This window comes from Anser brachyrhynchus (assembly GCF_964034855.1).
Source record: "Anser brachyrhynchus genome assembly, chromosome: 7".
Classification (NCBI taxonomy): domain Eukaryota; kingdom Metazoa; phylum Chordata; class Aves; order Anseriformes; family Anatidae; genus Anser; species Anser brachyrhynchus.
The window spans coordinates 2,946,106-2,972,304 of NC_137701.1; the positions used below are offsets into that span (position 1 = coordinate 2,946,106).

General features: G+C 41.7%; 1 protein-coding gene across 19 annotated transcripts in view; it reads left to right on the top strand.

Moving 5' to 3' along the window:
* ANKRD44 (ankyrin repeat domain 44) overlaps positions 1-26,199 on the top strand; it is a 154,007-nt gene that overhangs the window by 65,050 nt on the left and 62,758 nt on the right. For 18 of the 19 annotated variants that reach the window (XR_013953649.1, XR_013953650.1, XM_080599910.1 and 15 more), the window contains 2 exons: positions 9,807-9,890; positions 18,368-18,446. Coding sequence is in view for 17 of the 19 variants with exons in the window: in XM_080599910.1 (XP_080456036.1) it covers positions 9,807-9,890; positions 18,368-18,446 (163 nt within the window). In the remaining 2 variants the exon portion in view is untranslated. Of the gene's footprint in view, positions 1-5,254; positions 8,914-9,806; positions 9,891-18,367; positions 18,447-26,199 lie in introns of those variants that run through there. The other variant, XM_080599906.1, reaches the window with a different exon arrangement.

The window sequence follows — 26,199 nt, forward strand, 5'->3', positions numbered from 1 at the left end:
TTCTTCAGATTCCTTTTAATAAGTTCTCATCTTCCCTTTAAAGTTTGTTCTGTGTATGCTGAATGTCTCCAGTTTGCTTGGATTTTCCTTGTAAGTCATGTTTTAGAGCTCTATTTTGGTCCTGAAGTTCCCTGAAAATGTGTTTCCCGAAACCAAGTGTCTCACTCCAGTTGAAGCCTAACAGCAGTACAGAGCTGCACAGAAGGCCTGTTTGGGGTTTTGCAAACTGCATCACTATTTTAAGGTCTCTTCCTCTTTCATAATCTTGTTCACTTGCATTCGGTTCGCAAGCTGCAGTTTCAAGTTCTGTCTTACACCAAACTGCTGTGTAGCTGCTGTGGATTTATTGCTAAAAGGCAGGCTGTGTTCTCTTCCACAGGGAATAGTATCCTCTCCTCCCTCTGGCCCACTTGTTTGTGTAATTTCTTGAGGTGGTTGTAAATTCTGATCCTGCCTCCAATGTACTTGCAGTCACTTGTAGTTTAGAAATATCTGCAAATTTATTAAGGCTTTCTCTGTTTCATATTTGTCCTCTTCGTGTGTACGTTAATATAAAACAGACACGGCTAACCAGCGGAAGTCCTAATCTTTTTGAGTAAGATCTTACAGGCTCAGATGTCACTTTCCAGTGCTCTAAATCAGGATTAATTTAGTAAAAATGAAAGAGTTTATATTCGAGTGGATGATGAGTGTCAGGGCGGGCTGAAGCTTGTCAGACCAAGCAGTTAGTTACAGCAGGACGGGTGCCGGAGCATTTTCCTGTAGGCCGCACGGACGCTGCCCTCGGTGCCCTGGAGGCGGGAGGCCATGAGGTAGTGCCCTCCCTGTGGTGGGGAGGCCTCTGCTCGCGCTTACCTCAGCGGGGAGGAGAGGGGTAAGTCGTGGTTTCATAACTAATAGGCTGAAAGGAGATAAGCTTGCAACGTTTCCGTTTCTCTCCTCTTTTTATTTTTTTGGTTGCTGTTGCTACTGATACAGTAGGGCAAAGGCAAGAAGTCAGCAGTCTCCAGAGGAGACGTATTAGTTTAGGAGGGCGGCTGCAGCCAGCATGAATCTGGTTGTCCTCCAGAGGATTTCCCCCTGCACTCAGAATTGGTTTTATTTTTTTTTCTTAATCTTCTGGCATTCAGAACCTATGCAATTGGTCAAAAGAAAAAAAAAAAAAAAAAAGGAAATAATCCTGATGTGCTTGAAACATATTTGAATTGCAGCAGGAAATGAAGCTCTCAGTAGGGCTGATGTTTTGCAATTGAGCTTCTCCCCTCACTGCTTCATTTTTCAGTCTCCAGCAAGCAGCAGATCTGTCACCGGGGTTGCCACAGCTCGGCCCTGTGGCAGGTGGTTTTATTTCTCTCCACTTTCCTAACCTCACCTCCCGGGCTGGCCCCAGCCATGCTTCTGGCTGGGAGAAAGCAGGGGCTCTTCTGAAAGCTGCTGGCCTCCCAGTGGGGCACGCAGGCTTGGTGGTGTAATGTGGTACGGCGCTTCATGCCTGGCTAAAGCTGGTGTGCACCGACTGAGAGCTCGGCTGGAAGCGTGTCTTGTGAGGGTCCCCACTGCCTGTGCATGTGGATGGGCGGCCTAGATGGGATTGGAGATGAGCAGCGAGAGCCAGGTGGTTACTGGCTTCTTCAGGGACATTGGTGCTTCTTCCCTGCTCCTTCCTAGATGATAAATGGATTATAGAAAAAAAAAAAGGGGGGGGGGGGAGGGGGGAAGAATAGTCATCATTGACACATATGTTTGACATGAGGTTACCCAATAGGCAATTTGTGTCAAGACAGAATCATCCCCAGGGCTTTGAAGAAATAAATTCAAGAGGACAAGAAAAATCTAGTATACCATTAGATCGATTATCCTCAGTCTTTGTAGATATTCCAACAAGTCTTATTAAGCTGTCTGCATCAGACTTCTCTCTGCTAAAATGGGTAACAAATGAATGCTGGTGAATGTAATGAATATTAAGCTGCTATATTTATTTTTGTGTCCTTGAAAAAATGTTTTCTTATTTTCACTAGTCTGCAGCATGCTGAGTCTTTGTCTCCACTTGATTAATGTAACTTCAAGACAGCATTTATTAAATAATTTTCTGATATGATCTGCAGGCCCTTAAAAACAAACAAACAAACAAACAAAAAAGAAACCACACCACCAAAAATAGAGAAAAAAACAAACAAATTCAAATTGAGACCAGTGGACAATCTCCAGTAATGAGAATGAAAGAAAGGCCATTAAGTGAGCTGAATTAAAGTGGCTTAGCTCTCTTCCTTTTTAGAAGTGATCTAAATTTAACATGCCGTGAGTTATTTTGATGCCTTAACTGTTAAGTTTAACAAAACATAGGACACTTGTAGCATATTCTGCGTGCAGAAGAATTTCAGGATTCCAGGAACGGCAGGATGTAACCTTTGTTTCACCTGGAAACATAAGCAATTCTGGGGGCAGCTGATAGGCTTCGTAATGAAAAATGGGAGGCAGCCAAGATCTAGAGCCAAGCTAGCCGCCAGAAATAGGTCTGCAGAGAGGCTTGTTTTGCACTGTCCAGGCTGGCATATCGAGGACTGTGTGAACAGAAATACTGGGCTCGGTGCTGCAGTACACATGCAGAATTAGTCTTGACTCTTTTCCTTTTTCAGTATTGTGAAAGCTTGGCTGAATAAATGTGTTGAAGTTTCAGCTGTCTCAATATGTGGTAGTGTTTTTCCCCATTTTGCTTGTGGTTTCTTTCCTTCTTGCTTGTTTGAAGTGCTTTCTGGACAGTGTGTGTTTGCATTGGAAGGTGTTCAAGTGTGCATCATCCTAAAATCTCCAGCTCCCCTGCTCTAGGGGCACAGACATGGGGCAAGTAGAGAGGCAAAGGTTTAAATGGCTTGGAGAAGGTGCTTAGAGGAGGGGAGAGGGCCAGGCAAAGAGAGGACCAAAATGAAGGGTGCAGGGATTGCAAGGAGGCAGGGGTGTGAAGGGTTTTGTTCGTGCTGCTTCACAGGCAGCGTGCTCATGGGAAAGCGAACTGAAGTTTCCTCTGGTTTGCACGTCACTTACTAAATGATTAATTGAGGTCATGTTTAATTATAGAATCAGATCTGTCACCGTCTCTGTCTGGCTGGAGACGCCGAGCTGTTTGTGAGGGGTGCGTAGGAGAGTGCCTGAGTCTGGCTGGCCGGCGGCACAGCACCAAAAGCTGTGGGAGCACAGCCGCATTGCCAGATCCTGGCCCCATACAGGACGTGGTGTGGTGCAGGATGGGGCTGTGCTCCAAGCACTTCGGGTTGCCCTTTTGCGAAGCAAATGCCTTAGTGGACGGTGTGTTTCAGCTTGTCATCTGATAGTCTGGTTTCAAGCATCTTTGCTGCAACTACTTCATCCGCCTTTTTTCTTTCCCCCTTCCCTTAATGATGTACAATATCTATAATGAGAGAGAACTTGTAGTTTTGGAAAAAACACTTGTGTGGATAAAGCTAAAGACTGTTTTTTCTGTAATCAAGGTGCATAATGGTGTTTTCTCGTGTTTTCTTAGGCCTGTATTTCAAGCCTCTAAACCTGATCAGATTCTACCCGAGGGATGGGAGTGCTCTCAGAAGACAGGTGGCTTCATGGTCTGTGCAAGCAGCCAAGCTGGAGCTGCTTTGTTTCTGTTTGATAGCTTGTGGTTAATTGTCATCCCTCTAAAAATGTACACCAATGATTAAACTCTGTTTTTAGAAATGCCACCAGCAATGACAGTACCTGATGATAATTTATAAATCACTGTATTCTAACTATTTGTAAGTATTTCTGGAGATATTCAAGTCTCTGTTCATGAGGCTGCTATGGGAAAGGCTGAGCTCATGCCCCAGTAGGAACTGCCTACAGACTATGCCAGCATATTGTGAATTATTCAGACATTTGTGAACAATTACTTAAAATCCAGAACCACTTAGGCATTACGGAGCATTTAACTGATCACCAGGAAGGGGGAGAAGGCACTGGAAACAAACGCAGCATTGTTTGTAACACACTGAGTGCCTTTGCAGACATCCTCTGCTGGTAGCATTAATGCTCCGTGCCCTTCCTATTGGCTTAGACCACACTGGTGGCTGCAGGTGCTTGCTGTAGTATTGCAGCATTTGGTCATTTAGCATTTCTTCACGTTTTGATGAAGTTGCCATTCACCATTTGCATCAACAGAATGAAGGGACAGACCCTCAGGCACCAGTCACCCTTCTTGCTTTCTCTTCCTTTGCTTGCCCAGCTACCAAATGATTCCACTGACACGTGGTGTCTCCCGAAAAGCCGCCTTCCCTGAGGGAAGGGGAGGACGAGTCCTGCAAGTCTCTTCCTACAATCAGCAAAGACAAAATGTTTCTCTGAGAGGGAGGTTCAGGGCCACTGCCAGCAGCTTTCCTTGGATTCCCCTCCACAGGAGGCTGCCTCTGCCCATGGTGAGGAGATGCTGCGTTGTCTCCCCCCCTACCTCATCCTTCTCTAAAGTTTAGGTATGAAGTTGCTCTTGACGCTGAATGTGCTCTAGTTATGGTTTATGTATACATTTTTTCCTACGCTCTTTGCATAGCAGCAAATTGAATGGTGCCGGCCTCCCCATCACTCCCTAAGCACGTTTCCAGTGGTGCCCTGTGCCGGCAACATCCAAGACCTCTCTGTGGTCTGAAGGGTGAATGCAGCCTGAGCTTTTGGAGACACTAAGTAAAAAGAGGCTGCTATAGTGACATGGAGAGAAATTACTGGAGAGCTACAAAGAGAAAAGCTGACACTTTTTACAAAGAAACATAAATGTCAGCATGTTTCTCTGAGCAGCTTACAGTACAGCGTGGCAGCCAGCTGTCAAACAGCTGCTCTGGGGAAAACACCAGAGCCCAGCTCTTTTGCATACTTTAAAAAATAGCTTAAAAGCAATGCAAAGACCTTTTGAAGCTTGGACATCCTACCTACCTTGAGTTTCTCTTACTTTTCAGACTGTTAATTTATGTTTTGTTGAATACTTCTGTTTTGTATCACATCAATCACTTTTTTGGTGCATGAGCACAGAGGAGCAAACTGAACTAAGCAGCAATGTGTAGACATATACTTTCCGCAGTGGATTATGCACAACCCTGACAAATAATTGACAAATAATCTACCTTCCAAAACCAGAACAAACACACTTGAAAACATAAAAGTAAGTTAATTGATTTTTTTTTTCCAGCCATACTTGAAATATTGCAGTGTCCAGGGTATTTATTGATCTGGTAAGTATAAATCTCCTGGGTAAGTCTATCTGATCATGGAACAATATTGCCAGTTTGCCATAGTGCTCTCAGATTACCAATATACCATATTTACGGATTTGATCCTCTCTACCAGTCTTTCTGTAGCTTGGACAAATATTTCTTAGGAGTTGCTCAGGAAAAATCTGTAATAGCTCTGAAACACCCCTTAGCAATAATCCGAGCACCTTCTTCTCCAAATACCAGCTCAGTGAAAGGACTTTCATGTCAGAAGGCACTGTATATAGAAATTCCAGTAACAGAAATACTGTCTTTAATAACAAATTCAAAGTAAACTTTTCTTTGTTTTTACCTAGTGATTAGTCCCCAAAATGTGCTAGCAGGCTGACTAGTCATGCAAGTGAAGCAGGCTACTGGGTCTATTAAAAATGACTGGTGTTGGGTAATTTCTGTATGCAGAATGGATTCTCCATAAAATGTGTACATACTAAGTGACAGGGAAATGTACTCCAAGAATTTAGAGAAATCCAGTTTACAACTTCCCATTTGTAAGACTTACAAGTTAAAGCAGTATTTCGGACATTTCCATGTTGTATGCATAGGAGAAAGTTCTAAATGCGAATTCGGAAGAGACATGGGCTTTGTACTGCAACCAGTGGAAGGAAATAGATGTGCATAATGTGACACTACAGACAGCTTTGTAATCTTGAGTAATGGGAGTACATGCGGGGAAAAAGGGAGGTGTTGGGCAAAACCCTGACAAAATCGGTTGCTTTGAGACAACTGTGTGTCTTGCTACGTGCTCTTGCCAGCTGAAGAGAAATGGTTTCATGGACACATCCATGTGTTTGGTCCAGTAAGCTGCTGTAATGCAGTTGGAACAAGTAAATGATCAATATTTTCACTTTTCACTCACAAGACCAAAGAATAGTATCAAACAGGTGTGGAAATCGATCATCCTTCACCTGTCTGCCACCAGCTCCTGTCAGAATGAAAGGTTGTCTTAAACGAGAAGTCCTTGTTAGTGAGTCGGGATACCTAGAATCAAGATAAAATATTTAATATATGTCACAGTTACTTGACCAAGTGCTAACTGTTTTGCTGAGCGCTTCAGCAGCCACTTCTGGCAGTAATTAAAATGATACTTGGGACAGTCCACTCAAATGCTTCTTCTGATCTGCGGCTCAGAGACCCAGGAATGCAGCATGGTGATAGCCTCTGCTTTCCTTTGTGCTGTCTGTCGGATCTATGGAGGATAATGAAAAGTAACATGGCAAGTTTTTTTGGTAGCTGCTGGTGTGTATTTTCAGAAAAAAATGTGGAGACTCCCAGCTGAAACTCTCTTTAAGAATTTGAACACTCTGGAGAACTGAGCTGATGAAACAGTTGTTCGTCATTCCAACATCCGTACCCCTCTTTATTTCTAGTAATAGTTACACATAAGCTGTGCTACGCTTGCTTTTTGTTTTCTCCTCAGCCTGAGTATTTACCAACTTCTGAACTTGAAGGATATTGAAGCAAGATATTTATGCTAATGAAATAGCTCACTAATTATGCTGTCACAGGTTTTAGCTATCACAGGTTTTAGCTATTATTTGCACAAATATACCGTACTCTGATGACTAGAAAGCTTTGTCACCTGCCCTTCAGGAATAAATAAATAAGTAAAAAAAAGTTATTTAAAGTTGAAGTCATTCGTGCATAAGCATGGTTACCATAGCAGATCAATAAAGCGATCTGTTCAGGTCATTGGATATCCGTCACCAACCCGCACGTAACTGCACAGGCTCCATTGTTTGCTGGCAGCTGCTGAGCAGAACAGCACCTTTCTCCCTGTGCTGATTAGCAGATGCACATTCTCGGCTCTCACCCCTAATTGCAGCAACAGTGCTGCAATTTTCTTCTGACATATTTTTCCTAAACAGATCATTATACGTGACTGAGCATCTCACACACACTGGCAGGTCTTAATGCAATTGGTAGGAAAAATTCCTTAACAGTGAAGTGTTTCTCGCTTCAAAACTAGTGTCTTTAAAAGTGAAGCAAACTCATGAACTAGTAAAGTGGAAACATGGCCAATTTGAGAAAGTTGCACAGCAGTGACTCAAGATGGATATTAGCCTCTACTGGTTTTCTTTCTTCTTTCCCATCCCAGGCCCTGATCTCTCTCTGCTACCTGCCTCTTGCTGCTGCAATTAGCAGTGATAGATTCTGTTGTGAGTAACTTGCAGAAAGAGCTTCTCATGGAGAAAAGTCTGAAGGACTAAGGCCTTTGTGGACGTGTGTATGGCAGCTAGCTCATGTGTTTCAGCAATGTGAGACTTACTTCAGAGGTAGACTAAATACTGGGGTTTGATACAGCAAGCTAAATGCAGGATGTTGGATGAAAATTTAGGTGGGGGTCTTATTATGTATCAGAGGTCTACAGAATGCAGCGTTATGCTCAGTCTGTGTTCTGTGTCAAGTAGCTGATGCTAATTCAAGCATTTCCTGTAAAACCAGGAGTCTAATTCAGATTTTTGGCCAAAAATGGGTCAAACTGCCTTGCTTTAGACTTCCCTCTTTTTTTTTTTCTTTTTTTTTTTTTTTTTTTTAAAATAGAGCAATACACAGCATTTTAGCTTCCCTGATTGAAAGAAAAACAATACCTGTGACAGTATGCAATCACTTCTAACAATCCCGTAGACTGTAGGTTGGCTGGATGTTTCTGCTGGTGTCGGGTCCAGGCTGTGGGCTGCACCTGCGAGTGGTGGCAGCGGCTGGTCCAAGGTGCCAGGGGTAGCTGGTGCTTGGCCACTGGGCAGTGCTGCCCTTTGGCTTGCAGCTGAGGAATTCTCTGCTTTCCTGATTATTTTGTTATTTAAATATTACAATAAATGCACGTGAAAGGGAAATGTTTTTCTGTGACAGTTCTTATTCACTGGTTCTTCCTAGCAGCTAGTGAGAGGTGTACAGTAAATCTAGGAAATACTAATTTCCATTGGCATGCCAGTGGGCATAAGAAATCACTTGAAACAATTTCTTTTGGTACAAACAATTGCAGGAATGGCAATATCTCACTCTTAGTTAAGTTCTGACGTGTTTGAGTTTGGCAGATGAGGGAGGACAGAGCAGACTTGAAGCTTTGGTTTCTGCATCCCCCTGTGGGAAATGTTCTGTGGCTGAGCTGGCACGGGCTAGGAAGGAAGCATGGCAAATGGTTCAAATGAAATGCGTTTTTTTTTTTTTCCTTTTTCAAGCGTCTGCCGCAATACATAAGACCACACTGTGATGAAACATATCAGGCAGCTGTGGTAAAAGATGCTGCTTTAGTCCTTTTTCTGTTGGAGGAGTGGCAAGAGTAAAATTCCAATGTGAATCTTTCTCAAGGACATAAGGGATTAATATGTTTTAAAATAGACACCATTAACTTAGAAATAGATTTTCCAGGTTTGAGTATGATGAATATTGCAGTGGAAAGATTGCAAATAATGATTTCCTTTTCCAGCTTGTTTCTGAATTTTGAGATAACCTGTTTACAAGATAGTTACATTTTGCAGAGTCTGGAGAGATGCTGTGGTCTTATGTGCTCAAGTAGCCATGCGTGCTTCCATTTTGCAGGGTTATTTTAAGTTCTGGTGGTTGCATGGCATCACAAACATCTTTGCTGTTTGCAGGAGGCAACCTGGAGGTGGGCAGCGAGCCCCCAGGCTGGCAGCAGCTGCCCCAGGTAGGACACTGCCTTCAGGAGGGGCAGCTGGAGCTGGGGCCACATCCTGTTTCTAACATCTTCAGGGGACAAGTATCTTTGTAATTTGTCCCTTTCTTTTTCTGAGTCTTCAGCGGCGAGGGAGGGTTTGGTTTGGTTTTGAATTGAGTAGATTGTGTTCTGCCAGCTTGGTTAGTAACTCGGATACTTGCTGCTGGGGGCCCAGTGCAAAGCCAGGCAGAAGGACAGAGGCTGCCAGCTCTGGACGTGTAGTGCAGCAGCTCCGTGTGCAGCAGTGACGCGGGCGCTGCTGAAGGAGTGGAGTGAGCGTGGCACGTTCTAACCCCTGTATGCCTGATTATTTATTTGTGCATTCTGATCCATAATAGCATAATAACACACTTGAAACAATGCGATAATTATTTCACTTCTTGGGTGGTTAAAATTAACTGTGCGTATTGCATATTTATTCAGTAAAAAGACACAAGATGTTTAGTAATTGCCCAGAAATTCATTATCTGGATAATGTTCTGTTTCTAAATGTGTATTGCATGACCATTAATCTGTGCCAACAGCAAGCACACAGCAATATCTGATGTAATTAGTTTTTCCTGTACATGCCAGAGAGAACATCTGGGCTAATTGTGTGTTGTTGACAAAAGTTGCTATTCTGATGGGGGTCCTTGTTTGTTTGCACATATAATGAGTGTGTGTGCGCATACTCGTGATTTTGGATTATCCTCAAGCAAGCTGATAGCTCCTCCTGATGAGATGCTCTTGTTGGCTTGTTACTGGGGTCATGCTCACAGTGTCTGTGGGCTGCTTTAGTAAGTATTAGGAGAAATAATATATTCTCCTTTTAAACAGAAAACAAACAAAGCTGTAATACTGTTTCTTCTCCTTTGTTTTACCAGCCTCCACTGGTCCAAGCGATTTTCAGTGGTGATCCAGAAGAGATTCGGATGTTGATCTACAAGACTGAGGACGTCAATGCCTTGGTATGTAACTTGGCATATGTTTGTGCCTGGGATATGCAAGCACCATGCCTATAAACTTCTGGAATGATAATATTAATCGTGTTCTTAACAATTAACACATAACAGAATAGAAAATATTTGGAAGTTGGAGATTCAGGACTTGAATGTAATCCTAATTATTAGTCTGAAATATAATTATCTCCAGCAGGTGATTTTAAATTTTCTAAATGTATGGTAATTTTTCCAAATGTGCAGGTTACTCAGGGACATTGTTTTCTTGTGTACTGAGAAAATGAATGAGAACAGCTGAAAGCTGCATATTTTTACTCTCTGTAGAGTTTCCTTTTTTGAAGAGTCTTTACAGAGCAGGAGCTTTTATTCAGCATCTGACTGTGCTTGAAATAAAGTTTCACTATAGGTCTCAGCAGTGAGAGTAAGGAAGCAGCATTTTGGCCATGATTTGCCCACAGAGGAATTGTCGTTCTTCAAATTGGCTTGTTCTAGACAGAATGATGGTAAGCAGCTGCAAACATGTAGTAGCTAATTGTTTTAACAGTAAAAAACTGTCCACTTGAACTTGGTCTTTTTGCAGATTTTTTTTTTCTTTTCTTTTTTTCTTTTTCCCTTTTCTTTTTCTTTGATTTTAGCTTAAATCTGTACTGTTAGAAATGAACCCTGTTAGTCTTGACTGCAGTCTATGGCTTTTGGAAGTGGTGAGAATATCAAGCAGAACCAGAATGGTGGTTTCCAGGTGCTTCCTGGAGTTTTGAATCAACCTTCCTTTTCTTCAAGTCTTTCTCTGCATAAAGCTGTTGGTTTATTCATAGCTAATTCCAGCAGTTTAGCCTCGTGTAGCCTTCGCACTGCAGCTTATGCAGGCAGTGGGGTCCAGACATCTGGTTCAGAGATGTGGAAAGGAACAGAAGTGAGCCCACTCAGGTGTCTGTCAAGTGGAAGGAATAATTTGCTGCTGGTTTTCATGGAGAATCTGTTCAGAGAATGAAGACCTTGACATTACTCTTTCCCTGTGATTCATTGCCCCGTTGTTTTCTTGAAATAACTTTTCAAAACTGCTTGCTTAAAGCATCACCTACCTTGATTTTCCCCTGTATTTGTTTTCCCTGATGGCCTTACAAATAATATAAAATAAAAGTATAATAAAAAAAATCTAGATGAACATGATAGTCCTACATTTTACTCTGTGTTTTGTGTTAGTTTTTCAAAATAGCATTTCCTGTACAAGGCTATTGTAGGTTTCTTAAATGTTTTTCTAGCCTTTGGCTGTAAGTGTGCTAGTGATTGTTGCTAGGGAGATGCTCTCATCTGTCAGGGCGCAATGTTAAATGAGGAATATGTATTTTATAGCTGAGTAGCCTAGTACGTAATAGAAAAAATAACTGAACTTGAACAGTTTTGCTCAGAATCATGTTTAAGTTAATAAAAGTCCATCCAAGAATGCTTTGGCTGAACAGCTATTTTGTCAGAAGCAAAAAAGCAAACTGTTCTTTGGAGTAATTAGAAAAATACTGGGCAACAAATTCTGAAGATTAGTTTTTTAACAGTGATTGCAGAAAAGTGTCAAATGCTTAAACTGTCATTAAAGAAAGATCAGATGATAGCTTGTTCCTTCCTCCTGTACTGTCAGCTGGCAATCTGCACTGCGTGCTTACATTTCTATTTTCAGGGTGTTTTTAATTACTTCCATGCTAGTGTTTTTCTAATGCTTGGGTGTTCATGTGAGAGGAAACTCTGACACTGTTTGGCAGTGATTAGTCCTTTGCTGATCATTTTGGTTAGCCGTGTTGGTACTGAAATAGTTCAAATGCAAGTAGGAGAGGGAAATAAAATAGACCTCCTTTTTTGCAGCAAGTTTTGGGGATTTCTGAAGTTTTATAGATGGTATTTTGGAATCTACAGTGAGAGAGGTATTAGGCAGGCAGAAGTAAAAGCCCATGGAGAAACTGTGGAACATTGGTGAGATATACACGTCTGTCCTAAGAGACAATTAACCTCAGAGGAAAGAGCTTAGAGCAAATCAGGGGTTTAGAATGTTACTTTTTTTTTTTTTTTGGTCTGGTCAAATAAAATCTTTCCAAGTCCGAAAGCGTATGTTTATGAAAATGGCTGCTTTCTGGATGCTGCTATAATTGTGACTTCTGTTTTGCCACAAAGTGCAAGTCGCAACTGTTTGGCTCAGAAGCTGTTTTCAGTTCATTCTGCCACCGCAGCAGTCACTTTGACCTCCCCGGTTCCCTGCTCTGCCCGGGGGAACGCTATGCTACTTGTGCAGAGTGACGGTGTGGGCAGCTTTACACTTGGCCAGTGGTGAGCGACCCCCTGCCGCTGAGGACTGGCTCCAGGGAAATACCCCTGGGGAACGTGGGCTGCCCGTGAGTAGTGTTCAGCAGCCTGTCTTCCCAAGGCACAAGGGACCTGGGCTGGAACTGCCAGATTAGTTTCAGGCAGACGTTTAGAGAAATCAGGGAGATTGGGCTGTGTGTGTCGGGGAGTTTTGGGGTGCTTTTTTTCAGTGTGGGAGGAGGGTGAGGGAATGATGCAGAGCCTTGAGTTCATCTAGGAGTTGTTCTGCATCCACTGGTAAGATTGATAGCGCCTGTAGCTGTGCAGCACCCTTTATGTGCAGAGTTCTGATTTCCTACTAAACTTTTCCCTTTCTGTAAGATGTTAATTTTCATCTCAGTCTATCAGTTTCCCTTCAAAAACAAAGTCAAACAAAAAAGGCAAAAAATCTTTCCTGTATTTTTACCCATAATTGAAGAGATGTTTGCAAGCCAAACCAGACACTTCTTTCTCTCTGCTTTTCCTCTTTATCACCTAATCCTGTTTTTCCTCTTGGATAAAACCCTAAAAAACAAAGTTTATGCACAATTTTGGTTTCCCCAGAATGGTTTCTGTTGCATTCGTATTTCCGGGAAAGTAAATAATACTTCCCTGCCCCCACGCTGAGGCTGTTGCAGGCAACATCTACTTTCCCTTTGTTTAATTGCTTCTGTTTCTGGTCATGGGTGCTGATACTGCCTCCTGGGCTTGCTCCATGCTCGGTGCCCTGCCAGCTGGAGAAGCTGCTCGTCCATGTCAAGAGCTTCTCAGACAAATGCTCCCTCACCCGCTTGGGTCAAAATGAGATAGGTTAGGAGGATGTTACGAATTAGCTGAATTTGGCTCGTTTTAATTCACAGAATCACAGAATCGTCTAGGTTGGAAGAGACCTCCAAGATCATCTAGTCCAACCTCTGTCCTAACACTAACAAGTCCTCCACTAAAACATATCACTAAGGGCTACATCTAAACGTCTCTTGAAGACCTCCAGGGATGGTGACTCAACCACTTCCCTGGGCAGTCCATTCCAATGCCTAACAACCCTTTCAGTAAAGAAGTTCTTCCTAACATCCAACCTAAACCTCCCCTGGCGCAACTGTAGCCCATTCCCCCTCGTCCTGTCACCAGGCACGTGGGAGAATAGACCAACCCCCACCTCTCTACAGGTACCTTAAAGGAGGCTGTAGAGAGCGATGAGGTCTCCCCTGAGCCTCCTCTTCTCGAGGCTAAACAACCCCAGCTCCCTCAGCCGCTCCTCGTAAGACTTGTTCTCCAGACCCCTCACCAGCCTCGTTGCCCTTCTCTGGACTCTCTCAAGCACCTCCATGTCCTTCTTGTAGCGAGGGGCCCACAACTGAACACAGTACTCGAGGTGCGGCCTCACCAGAGCCGAGTACAGGGGGACAATCACCTCCTTAGACCTGCTGGCCACACTGCTTCTTATGCAAGCCAGGATGCTGTTGGCCTTCTTGGCCACCTGAGCACACTGCTGGCTCATATTCAGCTGCCTATCAACCAGTACTCCCAGGTCCTTCTCGGCCAGGCAGCTTTCCAGCCACTCATCTCCCAGCCTGTAGCACTGCTTGGGGTTGTTGTGCCCCAGATGCAGGACCCGGCACTTGGCCTTGTTGAACCTCATGCAGTTGGCCTCAGCCCATCGGTCCAGCCTATCCAGATCAATTCATCAGAGCTGCAGAGCCAGCAGATGCAGGCGGGCTGCAGTGATTGTTGCTGGGCCAGGCTGGGGCCAGGCTGGAGCCATGTCGAGGTGTACAGGTGCTTGGCATCACCTGCCCGCTTCCAGCTGCAGAGCAGGTCTGCAGGAGGGCACCAGCAGAGGCCACAGGGCCTTACACACAGGGGCATGCATTTAGAGGGAGCTTAGTTACTGATAAGGACGGCAAGAAAGAGGCCCTTATGAAGAGGTCTGGATGACTGCAGTTTATTACTTCTTTTTCTCGTCCTACTTTTGCAATTTTGCTAAGCGTGCTTTTTGGGATGGTGCGAGTGCTTGAGGGTACAAGTGTGCACAAGTTTCAGATTCTGGGCCTGAAAAGCCTTGCGTGCTTCGGACAGCTGATGTGGAAAACAGCTTGTCGGTTAGTTTGCAGTGACATGCTTGACTTGGGACAAAGGGAGAAAGCCATGTGGTATTTCAGTCATCTTGGGAACTAGATGCTCATCGCTGCTTGCGTCCAAGGAATGCTGATTTTCTTTTTGGCACTGTGGAGTCTCACAGGAGATAAAGCTATTTTCGAAGTAAGTGATCTTCTTCTGGAAGTGCTTCTGCCATGCTAGAAAGTCTTCTGAAGGAATGAATGTATTCCAGAACTTTGGAAAGCCTCTGTGTTGACACAGTGTGACAGTTCAGTACAAGCTAATGGCTGTGTTTGCAGTGGGTATGTAGCCTCTGTTAGCACTGTTCAATGTGCTCTTAATTTAAGTGGGAAACACTGGAGAATTTTCTTGTTTTCTACAGAAGGAAATTTTGAACAACTTTCAGGAATTTAAGGACATTGAATACTGAATCTGTATTGACATTTGTGATGCAAGAGAATCAGCATGATTTTTATTTACAATAAATACTTTTCTCTAAAAAAATATAGATAGAATTTGTGGTATTTTACAAAATAACATTAGACTTGTGAAGAAGACTCTGATGGATTTTGGTCCATTACTTGCTTTGAGATACAGGCTATGCTGAGGAGAAACTGTTGGCCTGTTTCTTAACGTGCCCAAACGTTTTGTGTATGCTGGTATGATTCATGTGAGCCACTGTTCTGCGAATCTTCATGTGTGCTGGGGCTCTGATCCAATAAAGCACTTAAGGAGTTGCCTAACATTGAACCTTATCAGTGTCACTGTAATTGCTTCAACAGTTGAAGCATGTGTTGAGTGCTTTTCTTGTTGAGGCCTTCTGTCCTTGATTGCCTATTTGTTAAATTCTTAATTTCCTTGATTTGTAGTTTAAAAAATAAAGAAGTACAGATAATGTTAACATGCAGCATCATCTTCTCTGTGAACTAGTGGAGCCCCTAATACAGTTTTGGGAAGAGAATATGTATCTCAATTTAGAATAATTTAGTTTAGCCATTGTTTAGCTTATCTGCTGTCTCTTACTGACCTTTTGTTCCTTTAAGAACTGCACTTGAAGCAGGTCTGATTATTTGTCTTAGTGCTATTTGTAACCCTGTTATCGTTCTTTCCCCCCCACCCCTTTCCTTGCCTTATAATGGATTGTCAGCTTTGTGGGGTACTGGCAGACCTCTTGCTGAAACATCAAACTTCCTTTTTATTCCCTTCTCTGTTTGTAACCGTCAGTCTTTACATCAGTATTAGCTACTTATTTTTGGTGCTTCTTTTACTGCTGTCACGTCAGAATGGCAGCTGTAGTTGGACATCCCATAGCGCCTGGAGCAGATGCAACACCGGTGAGCTCTTTAGATCTTGCTGAAGTGGTTGGTGGCTCTCAGGAGGATGCCAGGAGCGTGGTTTGATGGACAGGCAGGTGCCCTGGTTCCTCTGTGTTTCTCTCAGCCTTGTGCAGAACATAAACAGGAACTCAAGAGTTTTCCTCTGCTGAGTTGCTCAAGGCTCAGCTGCAGGCGTTGTGTTGGCACTTCTCCCCTCCAAAGTCCAGAAAACGCTGCCTGGGGGGCCCTCATGTTTGTTGCTCATTTTTCCACACCATGCATTGTTTCTTTTTTTGTCTTCTGATAGTTCACATGAGGATGAATTCTGCTTTGTGCCTGGCTCTGATAATTGGAGAAATTTTAGCTTTATGCCTAAAACTTGCAGAAATTAAGCTTACATGCAATTGCATGATGAAAACCTCTCTTCCTCTGAAGACTTGATTCTCATTTTCTTTGACATATTTTGCACTGATTTTAAAAAGTGAAAGCTGAGATTATTTACAGATAGATACTACTTTGGTAGTGGAAGCATTCATTCTTTTGTTGTTTTTTGCGGGTCTGAAAGACCCACTAGTATCCCCCTAAGTTTACAATGCTACAACAAAGCATTTCCGTTTCATGTCCTTTCCTCTCTGGATTATCAAATATCTGTTAGATTTACAGTTTTGTATAAAATATTGCTTATTATCAATAAACACTGAATAGCCTAGCTTCTTTGATATAGAAAATTGTTGTTCTTGTATTGTTAACATTCAACTTCAAACTGTTCAGCTCTGTTGCAAACCTTGGCTGCGTTGCAAGAAGTTGCTGTAAAATTTATCACTGACTGGTACAATAGCTATTACAAAGGCTACAATGTACTAAGAGAGATCTGTGAATTAAAATGAACAAGCTAAAAATAAATAAAACCAATTCTATACTTGTACAAGTGTTTGGTCAGTCTTAGCATGTTTTGTGTAGTGGATAGCCTTAGGATAGGCGATAAGAAGCAGTATTTATGAAAGTTTATGAAAGTTATCTCATAGTGTGTACTCACGCAGCCCCTAAGAGCTAGTCCTTGGTGGATTACAGCACAGCAGAGGTCAGTGAGCAAGCAGTGCACAGCCAGATTGGTCAAGGTGAGGCTATAGTTCTTGTTGTCATAACTTGGGCATACAAGAAAATCCAATTTGTTCTTTCAGTTTCTGGGAGGTCACTCGTTGAATGTGGAGTTCTTTGGGGAGTTTGGTCCCATAGAGTGTCCACTGCTTCTGACTGTGAAAGAGAAAAGGGAGAGTTGCTTCATATTGTTTTAATTTACCTGCCATGTGGGGAGGTGAAGTTCTGAGAGAGATCTTTCCCCTGACCTGTGACAACCAGGGCGTCCACGTAATTGGTCTTCAGTGTGTCATGTGCATGCCTAACATGTAAGATCAAAATGTACTGCAACAGAATTTGAGGACTATGTACATCATGTGTGTTTGGAAAAAAAAAAAACAAAACACAACAAAACAAGACACCAAACATACAAATACGAGAAGCAAACATAGTAATAAACAACACTGGTTCCGTGCCTTGCACTTGATGGAAGACAATTTTCAGCATTCACATGACAAATGATTCTGCCACACTGATTTGTTCACATTTATAGCATACTTTGAAGATAGTCCAAAATAGCTTGCGGCTGATGACCTCTTGGGCATGTTAAAAGAGATATTTTACTTGACAGGCTCAGAGAGATGTTTCAGGGAGAAAGTGTAAATACCAGTAGGATTTTTCTGCTGGTATCACTCGCAGTTGTTGAATTTGTTACCAGTTTACAGTATTAAATTATGGTAAGTAGTAATTTAATAAGTTTGATTGATAAGTCTCTTAGAACTTTATGTATTGGTGGTTAAGAAACATGGCTATAGTGTGATGCACGGTATTAGCCGTGCTTGTGATTTGTTTCCCATATTGTCATGTTTAGCGGTTGTTTTTTTTTAAAGCCCTATGTTCTGGAGTCATCTGAATAAATCAATAAAAGAAAGTTTTTTTTTTTTAATATATATATATATAAACACTGTATTTATATCATGTGAAATTAGGAAAGTCAATCTTGAAAATGTGACTCCCTAAGCCAGAAAATGACAGAAATCAAATAAGAAATATCTGTGTTTTGGAAATTGAATGCATGATAAGGTATAATTCTTAGAAGTTTAAAGATGCAGACCTGGCTGTTAATCTGTTCTTTACTTGTGTTTAAAGGTTGATCTATGTGTACAAGTCCATTTTGGGCTGTTCTAACCAACCAGACTAAGTGGTGTGCAATAACCTTTCTGAAGTATGTTACTGCAATTTTTAGTGGCAAATCTTTCCAAAAGAGACACAAGGGTTATGTTTTTCCTCGTGTACAGATGTGTCCTGGCTTTGCAGGAGGAGCACTGTGATGTGCTGGAGATTTGATTTAGATTAGACTTGATTTTATCTACCTGTAGGAAGGATATCAGAGTAAAGATTTCTCTGCAAGGTCTGGTGGAACCCAGCGATAAGAAAGTTGAGGATTATTGGGAGAAAGTGTGTTTTCCAGACCTTGAATTTTGTTCTTTCGCTAGTTGAGACTGTATTTCTAATGATAAACAGAAATACTGGGGAAAAAAACAAACAAAAAACAAACAACAAAAAAACCACTGTGTAAAAATGCATTACTCATTAATACTAATGCTTAATACTAATGCTTGCAATTATCAGCCATGTTTTCTCACTGGACCATCTGTGGTTTTGCAGGATGCTGAGAAGCGAACTCCTCTTCATGTTGCATCGTTCCTTGGGGATGCAGACATCATTGAGCTTCTCATTTTGTCGGGTAAGTTAGCATCCCTTACTGTCATTACTGGGTAAATTAGCTAATTTTAATGCGACAAGAAGTAGCCAATAAAGCATGTGGGAGTGAGCTCTGTGTAGTATATATTGCTGAGTTTCACAGAGATGGTTGCAGTTGTTTACAAACTTACAAAATGTATTTAAATGTGGTGGTACAACTATAAAAGATATCCTGACTAAGTGAAATTAACAAACAAAGCAACTAGTTTTTAAAAACTCTGAAAGCATTCAAACTGATAATATTTGTGGATTCAGAAACATGCTGAAGTACATGTTGAAAATGTGGGCTCAAGTCCTGGAGCACAAGCCAAGAATTCTTGTTAGGCAAAAATGATTATAGAATAATAGTAGAAAGTTATGAACGAGTTTGAATAAATAGTAAGCGGTATTTGCATTAGAAACATGCTTCTAAAAGTCAGGAAGTTGATTTGGAGAACAGAAACTCTGCAGCAGGATATATCTACAGAACAACTTGCAAATCAGTGAGAGAACAAGAGTTACCTTTTCCAACAGATTGATACTAACAGATATGTTTTTGAAAGGCATGAATTTTTTGTGTGTAGTCCTTGAAGAAAGAGAAACTTGTCAAAAAAAAAAAGTTTCTCTAAACAATAATATGTTCTTAGGATAGACAGGTGTGTGTGTTTGTGTGTATACGTTTGTGTATACAGTATATTTTATATTTGTACATTGTCTTAAGATACTTTGCTCAAAAACAAAGTATATTAAACATTACCTGTAACTGCTTAGGTCCTCCCTTAAAAAGCATCCCCTTGTTAGGGGATTGCCAAAAAACTCATATGTTGTCATCTAATGTTTTAGAATGACAAATCATGAACAAAAGTGATCTATTCATATCTCTGTGTGTGGAGTATGATAGACGTTTGGCTATAGGTGCTCAAAATACCTCTTTCTTATTTATTTTCTTACTTATTTTGTGTGTGTGTGTGTGTGTGTGTGTGGCATAAAGACTGAAGTACAGTCTTAACAGTGCACTAAAAGTCAAGAACACCCCTATTTTAGTCTCATGCTGACACTGCTAATTTAATTTGCTCTAGATTTTTTTTCCAGCTTGTTATGGGAGTGTAATGCTAACCTACCTTTCCAGAAGCACTGTGAAAAATAATCATAAATATTTCCAAACGCTTTCAGTGACACACACGTGTGCGCGTGCACACACACACAAAAGTCAAAACAAAGTATAAAGGAGATTTCTCTCGATTTCTCTCAAGAAGTACCTTTAATTCATGGTAAACTCCTGTACTTGCTTGCAGATTTCAAAGGTGATGTTTTCGTAAACTGGGGAACTGTAAGGATAAAGCTTATGTTGGTTTAAGAGTGTTGAATTGAAAAGAACCTTATGGTACAAATGTTTAACTCCTTGCAAGCAACCTTACTATATGATTTTTGCTGTGTGGTGCTATAATTTGTGGTTTTACAAATTATTAGACTGCCTCTTCAAATGACTTGCATATTCTTTTTAGAAAGTTATTTAAGAAATACCAGTCCTGTGATTTTTAGATACCACTTAATTTCCTTGAACCCGAGAGTAATTCTGGTTGGAAGGGATTTCTGAAGGTTACTTGATATAGCTTGTAAAATGAGGTTTGTAGCCCAGAACAAATAGTTCTGTGATCCACGAACTTGAAGAAAACAAGTTTTCTGCAGATTTGTACCCTATATTTTCTGTTGTCCAGCAGGGTAAAAATGCCAACTGAAGCTTTTCCCATGGTTGAGATATTCAAAGCCTTTGACTTTCCTAGGTGCTCTGGTGTCTAGCATGGGTTGCGCTACTGATTCAGTCTTTTCTCTCAAGTGCTTATAGTACATATAGTAGATTAACACTAGCTATGTGTATGTCCAAGGGCCTAAGACCAAGCTTTTTTCTCGGCAGTAACGTCAGAGACAATGCAGCTGTATATGTAGCAGTGCCTTGTGCCTGCAGTCCCACTCCTTCTGCAGGCTCTGCTGCTTCCTGGTCTTCAGCTTTGTTGCTCACCTCACCTGCTCTCTCTGCCTATATTGCTTTTCTTTTGAAAAATGTGATGGTGCTTAAAAGTGAATGACGGAGGAACAGATATTCTAATGGGTGCATGCAGACAGTACAAATATGTTCTTCTGGATTACCAGCCTAACCTCAACTGGAGAAGGCAGAAAAAAAAAAAGAAGAATTCGGTTTACTATACCCATGTGTTTTCTCTGCATGTTTTTTGGACTGTTTTGAATGTTCTAATTGTTTAATGAGTATAGCTAGTTTGACATCCATCGTGTATCAGATCCTTCTCTAACCCTGATGGCAGCAAAATGATTTAGATGAGCATTCTTCTGCTGATGGGTTGTGCTTGGATGTTTTTTCAATGTGTTTGATGCAAACAGGCTTTTATTCACTGGGAGATAAGAGTTAATAAACTTAATCTGTGTATGTGTTCTTGCAGTGTATGTTGTTTGTAACATACTGTTATTCCATTGCTGCCTGCCTTTTTTTCAAGTTTTTCAAGTAGCAGCACAGGCAATAATAGCCACCTAAAGAGAAAAGTGAAGCAGTTCTGCCCATTTCTCCTCTGAATCCCAATAGCATTACACAACATCCTGATGAAGGCAGGGTACATTCTGCATCTTGTTCTCCGTTGTGTTCCTAATGAGGAAAAGGGACTTCATCGTGTTCTTCCGGACACTTTGTTCTAGCACCTCGCTGCCAAAATGTTATCCCCAGGCTGTAGGGTTTCTCTGGTCACAACACAAATGTAGGTGATATATCTTGGCATTTTATGATTAAGTGAATGGAGAAAAACTCATAATGTGGGCTTTTAATAATTTTATTTTGTGTCAGTGGGGAAGTGCTGGAGTTCAATCTGAAGGAACTGTGTGGGGGTCATTCCCAACTAGCTCAGCATGAGTCAAAATTAATCTTGTGTTGTATGTTCTATCTATTGAATGTCCTTTAATCTCTGAACTATCATTACTCGTGGTACACAACACTACTTGCATCCAAGAGAAGGTTTGGAGGAACAGGTTTGTGAGTTATTATAAACACCTTTTTGTTACTGGAACCTGGCAGTGAACTAGGCTCCAAAGAGAACAGCAGCATCAGCATCTTCCCTTTGTTTCACCTCTTCATTCGGAAAACATAGTAAGTGTTTCATAAAAGATTAATCTGTTCATAAAATTAAGTTACATAAGAAGAAAAGCTTTGTTGTTGGACATAAAATAAGAGGGTGTTTTCACAGAGAGAAAGCACAAAAATGCTCGCTGTAAGACTCAAACAATAATATTCTCAGCCTGAGCAGAAGCTGAGAGAGCTAGCAACCCATTGCATTTTGTATAGGGCTTAGGAGAGAAATTAAATGAAACATGTACATCTAAGATTTGTGCCCCATGAACCAGTGGCAGCGCAAATAAATGTGGTGTCTAATGAATAAAGTTTCTACCCAGGTGTTTGGAGTCATGCCAGAAATGGCTTTCTAGCCACTGAAATGGAATCTGTTTGGAATTGATACAGGGGATGCAGTGCCAGGTCCCTCAACTAGTATAAATCATCCCAGCCCATTAAATGTCAGGGCTAGGTGGGTTTACATCAGCTCAGAGGTCTGATCCATAACCATGTGGTTCAAACTGGAGACGTGCTGTGAGGTTTTGTTTTTCTAGGGTATATGAAAGCTGGCTACATGGAGCTTTGAGATCTTTCACTTCCTTTCTGTCAAGAAGAAGGACCAGAGCAACTGCCTCACATACATGAAGTTCCTTACGATGACACATTCACGGATGCATCAGAACTGTCTGGATAAATCCAAGCTCCATTATCATGCATGCCTGTACCTCTCCCCCTCTTGGGCTTTGAGCTGGTGCTGAGGACATAATGTTTGAGCTCAGTTCCTTACCTCTTGTTCCCCCCTCTCCCACACGAGCTTGTGATCTGGGCAATGTTATCATGCCTCACTATGTCAGAAGGCTCTGAGCTTCTTGGCAAGAAGTTTATGTGCTAGGGATGTGCATGCAATGTTGACATCCATCTCTTATAAACTGCACGTTAGATGAGGAAAAGTACAAACCCCAGCATGCTTTGGAAAGGTTCCTGGTAAGCCCTGGCATGCAGATTTGGAAGCGAGACTGTCACACATGTGGCAGGTTCTGGACCATCCTTGGTACATAGGCAGCAGGGGGAAGGCACTGCCCAATTTGAACTCAAATTCAGGGCTTTTTCTTTGCTGGCAGGCTAAAGAGTAAGAGAGTTGGAATGGCAGATTCTCTCTGCCTTTTCCATGGCTTTGGGATTCCGGTCCCTGGGGAATGAGGAGTGTTCAAGAAAAACCTTGTCTGTTTCTTCTGGGTGAAAGTTTGGAGGATGTCCTAGGACTCTCTCCTGTCTCTTTCCTGAGTGACCCAGTACCTGTGTGCTTTTACCTGCCTTCTTCCTCCTCCTGTCCTGTGACTGCAGTGGCATCTCCAGGCCAATTCCCTAATTAACAAGTGACTTGGACTTAGCTCTGAGGAGATCCTGTCAAACCTCATGTTTCTGTCATGTAGGTGTTCCCCGGCTTTTAGGTTCATTTGTTGACATCTAGCTCTACTGTTTTAAGTTCCAATTTCATCTACCGTTATATATATTTTTGTGTGTGTGTTTATTTTTGGTTTATATTGTGTATCTCTTGGCATGTGGTGGTGGATCATTCCTTTTGTTTTCACGTGCCTGTTGCTGTGTTTCATAGCAGGGGCTGGAAAGGTGCACATTATTAATGTTGTTAATAGGACAGAGAACAGAGTCTCCTTCATCTGTTGATCCTTCCTAATTTCAAAGATTTAGACTGCAGAATCTAGATTTATTGGAGACCTGTGGATTTGGCAAATGTGCTGTACGGAAAATTATAATTCAGCTAGGATAAAGAGATGTTAACTTTATTCCTGAAAGCCAACATCAGGTTGTTTATTTCTGATCTCAAAAGAACAGAGGCAATTTTAGATTTATTTCCTCTTTTGGCAGAAAAATTTGAGAGTAAAAGATCTCAAAGATTACAACACAGCCATATTAAAGAAGAGTGGATTACAGAAAGTTTCCTCTCTGTTGATTTTATCTGTGACATTGTGCGTTAGCATGTCTACTTGAGCGTCACAGAACAAATCCAGCAGCCAGGCCTTCCTGTCAGGCCCAGAGGTGTGAGGCCCTACGGGCAGAGGTCTGGGAATGGGACTGAGAAAGGTTTCTTATCTGGGGGAATGTTTTGAGTGGAGGTTTTGTGGGGGTGCTGTGGCTACCTGGAAGGTATTAAGGGAAAACTTTAAAGGAGCTTGTCTTTTCAAGGAGGACAATGGGTACTGTGAAGGCCACCATATGCACTGGTTTCAGTGTTACCAGCTGTAGGCCTCTCACATGTATAAAAGGGTATTAATTATCCTAACTTTTTAGGATGTTGTAGGAGTTCACTGAAAGATGGTTAAAGTACATGATCCAGGGTAAAGAATTTCTGGGTGACACTGAGGAAGTGTTATGGGATAGACTTGAAAATTTAAGGTTTTGATTCTTGGACACAGGTGATTTTAGATACGTTAACAATCTGAGCACTGAGTTTTCAGAGTTGGATTTCTGTGTTGCTCAGGACTTTCAAAGAGCTGTCCCCCAGGGTGTTGCAGGGCGTTCAAGTTTGTGAAGTGTAGAGGACGCCTTTGAAAATGTGAGCATTGCTCCCTAGTGGGTGCCTCCTGTTCTCTCCTTTAAAATGGAAGGTATTTTTTGGCCCCGAAGGTGTGCCTTGGTGCTGGTGAAGCTCTTTGATCATCCTTTAGCTGTTGCCTGCAAGATGCTGCTGGAAAACTAAAAGCCTAATGTTGGTGAAGCAAATAGGCAGTAAAGAGGGAAACATTTTGAAGCATCTCTTCAGAAAATGTGTGCCTTAGTACACAGGGAACAGTGGCTTCTGTAACAGGCAGCAGCTGAATTGTGCAGCTCTTTGAAAACATAAATCACAAATTTATTCAGCTGTCGCGTTGAATTAGGTATGTAAGAGCAATTTCACTTTGTCATGTAAAGAGCCCCAATCCACAAAGAGGTAAGGGAATACAGAAAACCGCTGAAGAAGAAAAGGCTGATAACATGCTGTGGATTATTTTATTTATACTGGTAGTGTTTTGCTTTTGTTATTTTCCTTAGCTCTGTTCTTGGCAGCTAACTTCAGCTTCCTGAAGGGTGGGTGGATCAGTGAAAGGCATGAATAACTACTGAAGGAGACACTTCCCTAGGTTTTCTAATCATCTTTGTATTCTCTGATGCTCCTGGAGTTGGTGAATATTGAGGAATGACGTGATTTTGGTCACACTTTGCTACTCTGTACATAAGCCTTTCTGATTTCTTACCATCTGCTTGTGGGACTTGGTGAATGGCCAGAAATAAGCCAAAAGAAAACTTAGTTAAGAAAAAAAAAAGCAAGACAAATGCAAAATAAATTTGTAGACGTAAAAAAGAGGCATTTAGTGGCAATCATTAGGAATTCATCTAGGCATTTTGTATCCCCAAAGTCCCTATAGGATCACATCGGTGTAACATGAGGTACCTTGGAGTCATCACGGGTGGAGGAGGCGGTTGCTTTATGCAAATCTGGAGGCGTCTCAGGTAGCTTAGCTTCAGAGTGAGTACCAACATATTTCAGTCATAATGGCCTTCTCAAGTAGATAAAAGAAGGTAGCAACTTCCTTGCTTTATATCTAGATTCATTAGAAAACACTTTGAAACTATTGCTGTCCTTACTATGGGGTGCTTCTCTAGAGGGCAGGTTGTGCCACTGGGTACAAAGTTCTGAGGTGAGGTATTGCCTCTGATTGTTGCAATAGTTATGAAAGTGGCTTTCTTTTTCTTGGAGCCAAAAAATTATATCCCAGCTTGTGGTAATCTGAAAGAACTTGTTTCTTCTCTGATTATCTAGTACAATTCCCAATAACCACGGTGATTCAGAGGTGAGTACCTTAATATTCCTGAGAAACAGCTTTCAGAAAGTGCTTCTGATCCAGAGTGTGATTTATTAATTAAAAGATTTTATATGCACTTAAGTTGTGGTGCACAATGGAGTTTAAGAATCCCTTTGTTCATAAAGTTCAAAGGCACGTCCAGGCTACGTGCATAATGCTTGTGCTTCTTTAAATTTTTTCTTCATGTGCCAGACTTCTCAAACTAGCACTGCTGGCTGTAGGCCTAAGAGGTACAATGTTTTCAGGTTAAGCCCTTTTAAAATGCAAGAGTTTCTCCAGTTCCTTCCACTAGATGTCCTGTTTTGGGGTATCACTTCAATGGATAGTTTAATATTTCTTTCAAACAGATCTGTCTCATTACAGAAATGTACAGGATCCATTTCTTTTTTGTCTGTAGTCAGCCAACACTGCAGTAGTTGTTAAATATTCATTCTTTATCCATTATTCTGGCAAGCGACCTTGAAACCATCCTCTTGCACAGCTGTCTTTTGCCAGAGTGCCCATTAGCACTGAATTGTGGATGAGGCAAATGGGTAGTGCCCTTCATCTCCCTTCTGGTGTCTGCTGAGGAGCACCCACAGATGCAGAGGTGGGGAGGGAGGCACCTGTTTCCCCCGCAGCCGGCACGCTTCCCCATCATGTTTTATTGGTCACATCAAGATCTGCTCAACAGGGAAGCAGCATTTTAACAGACATCCTGTATCTGTTAATCCTATAAATCCACACACACAGACACACAAGTACATATGTACATACATAAACCCCTACTACAAATCCTGCTT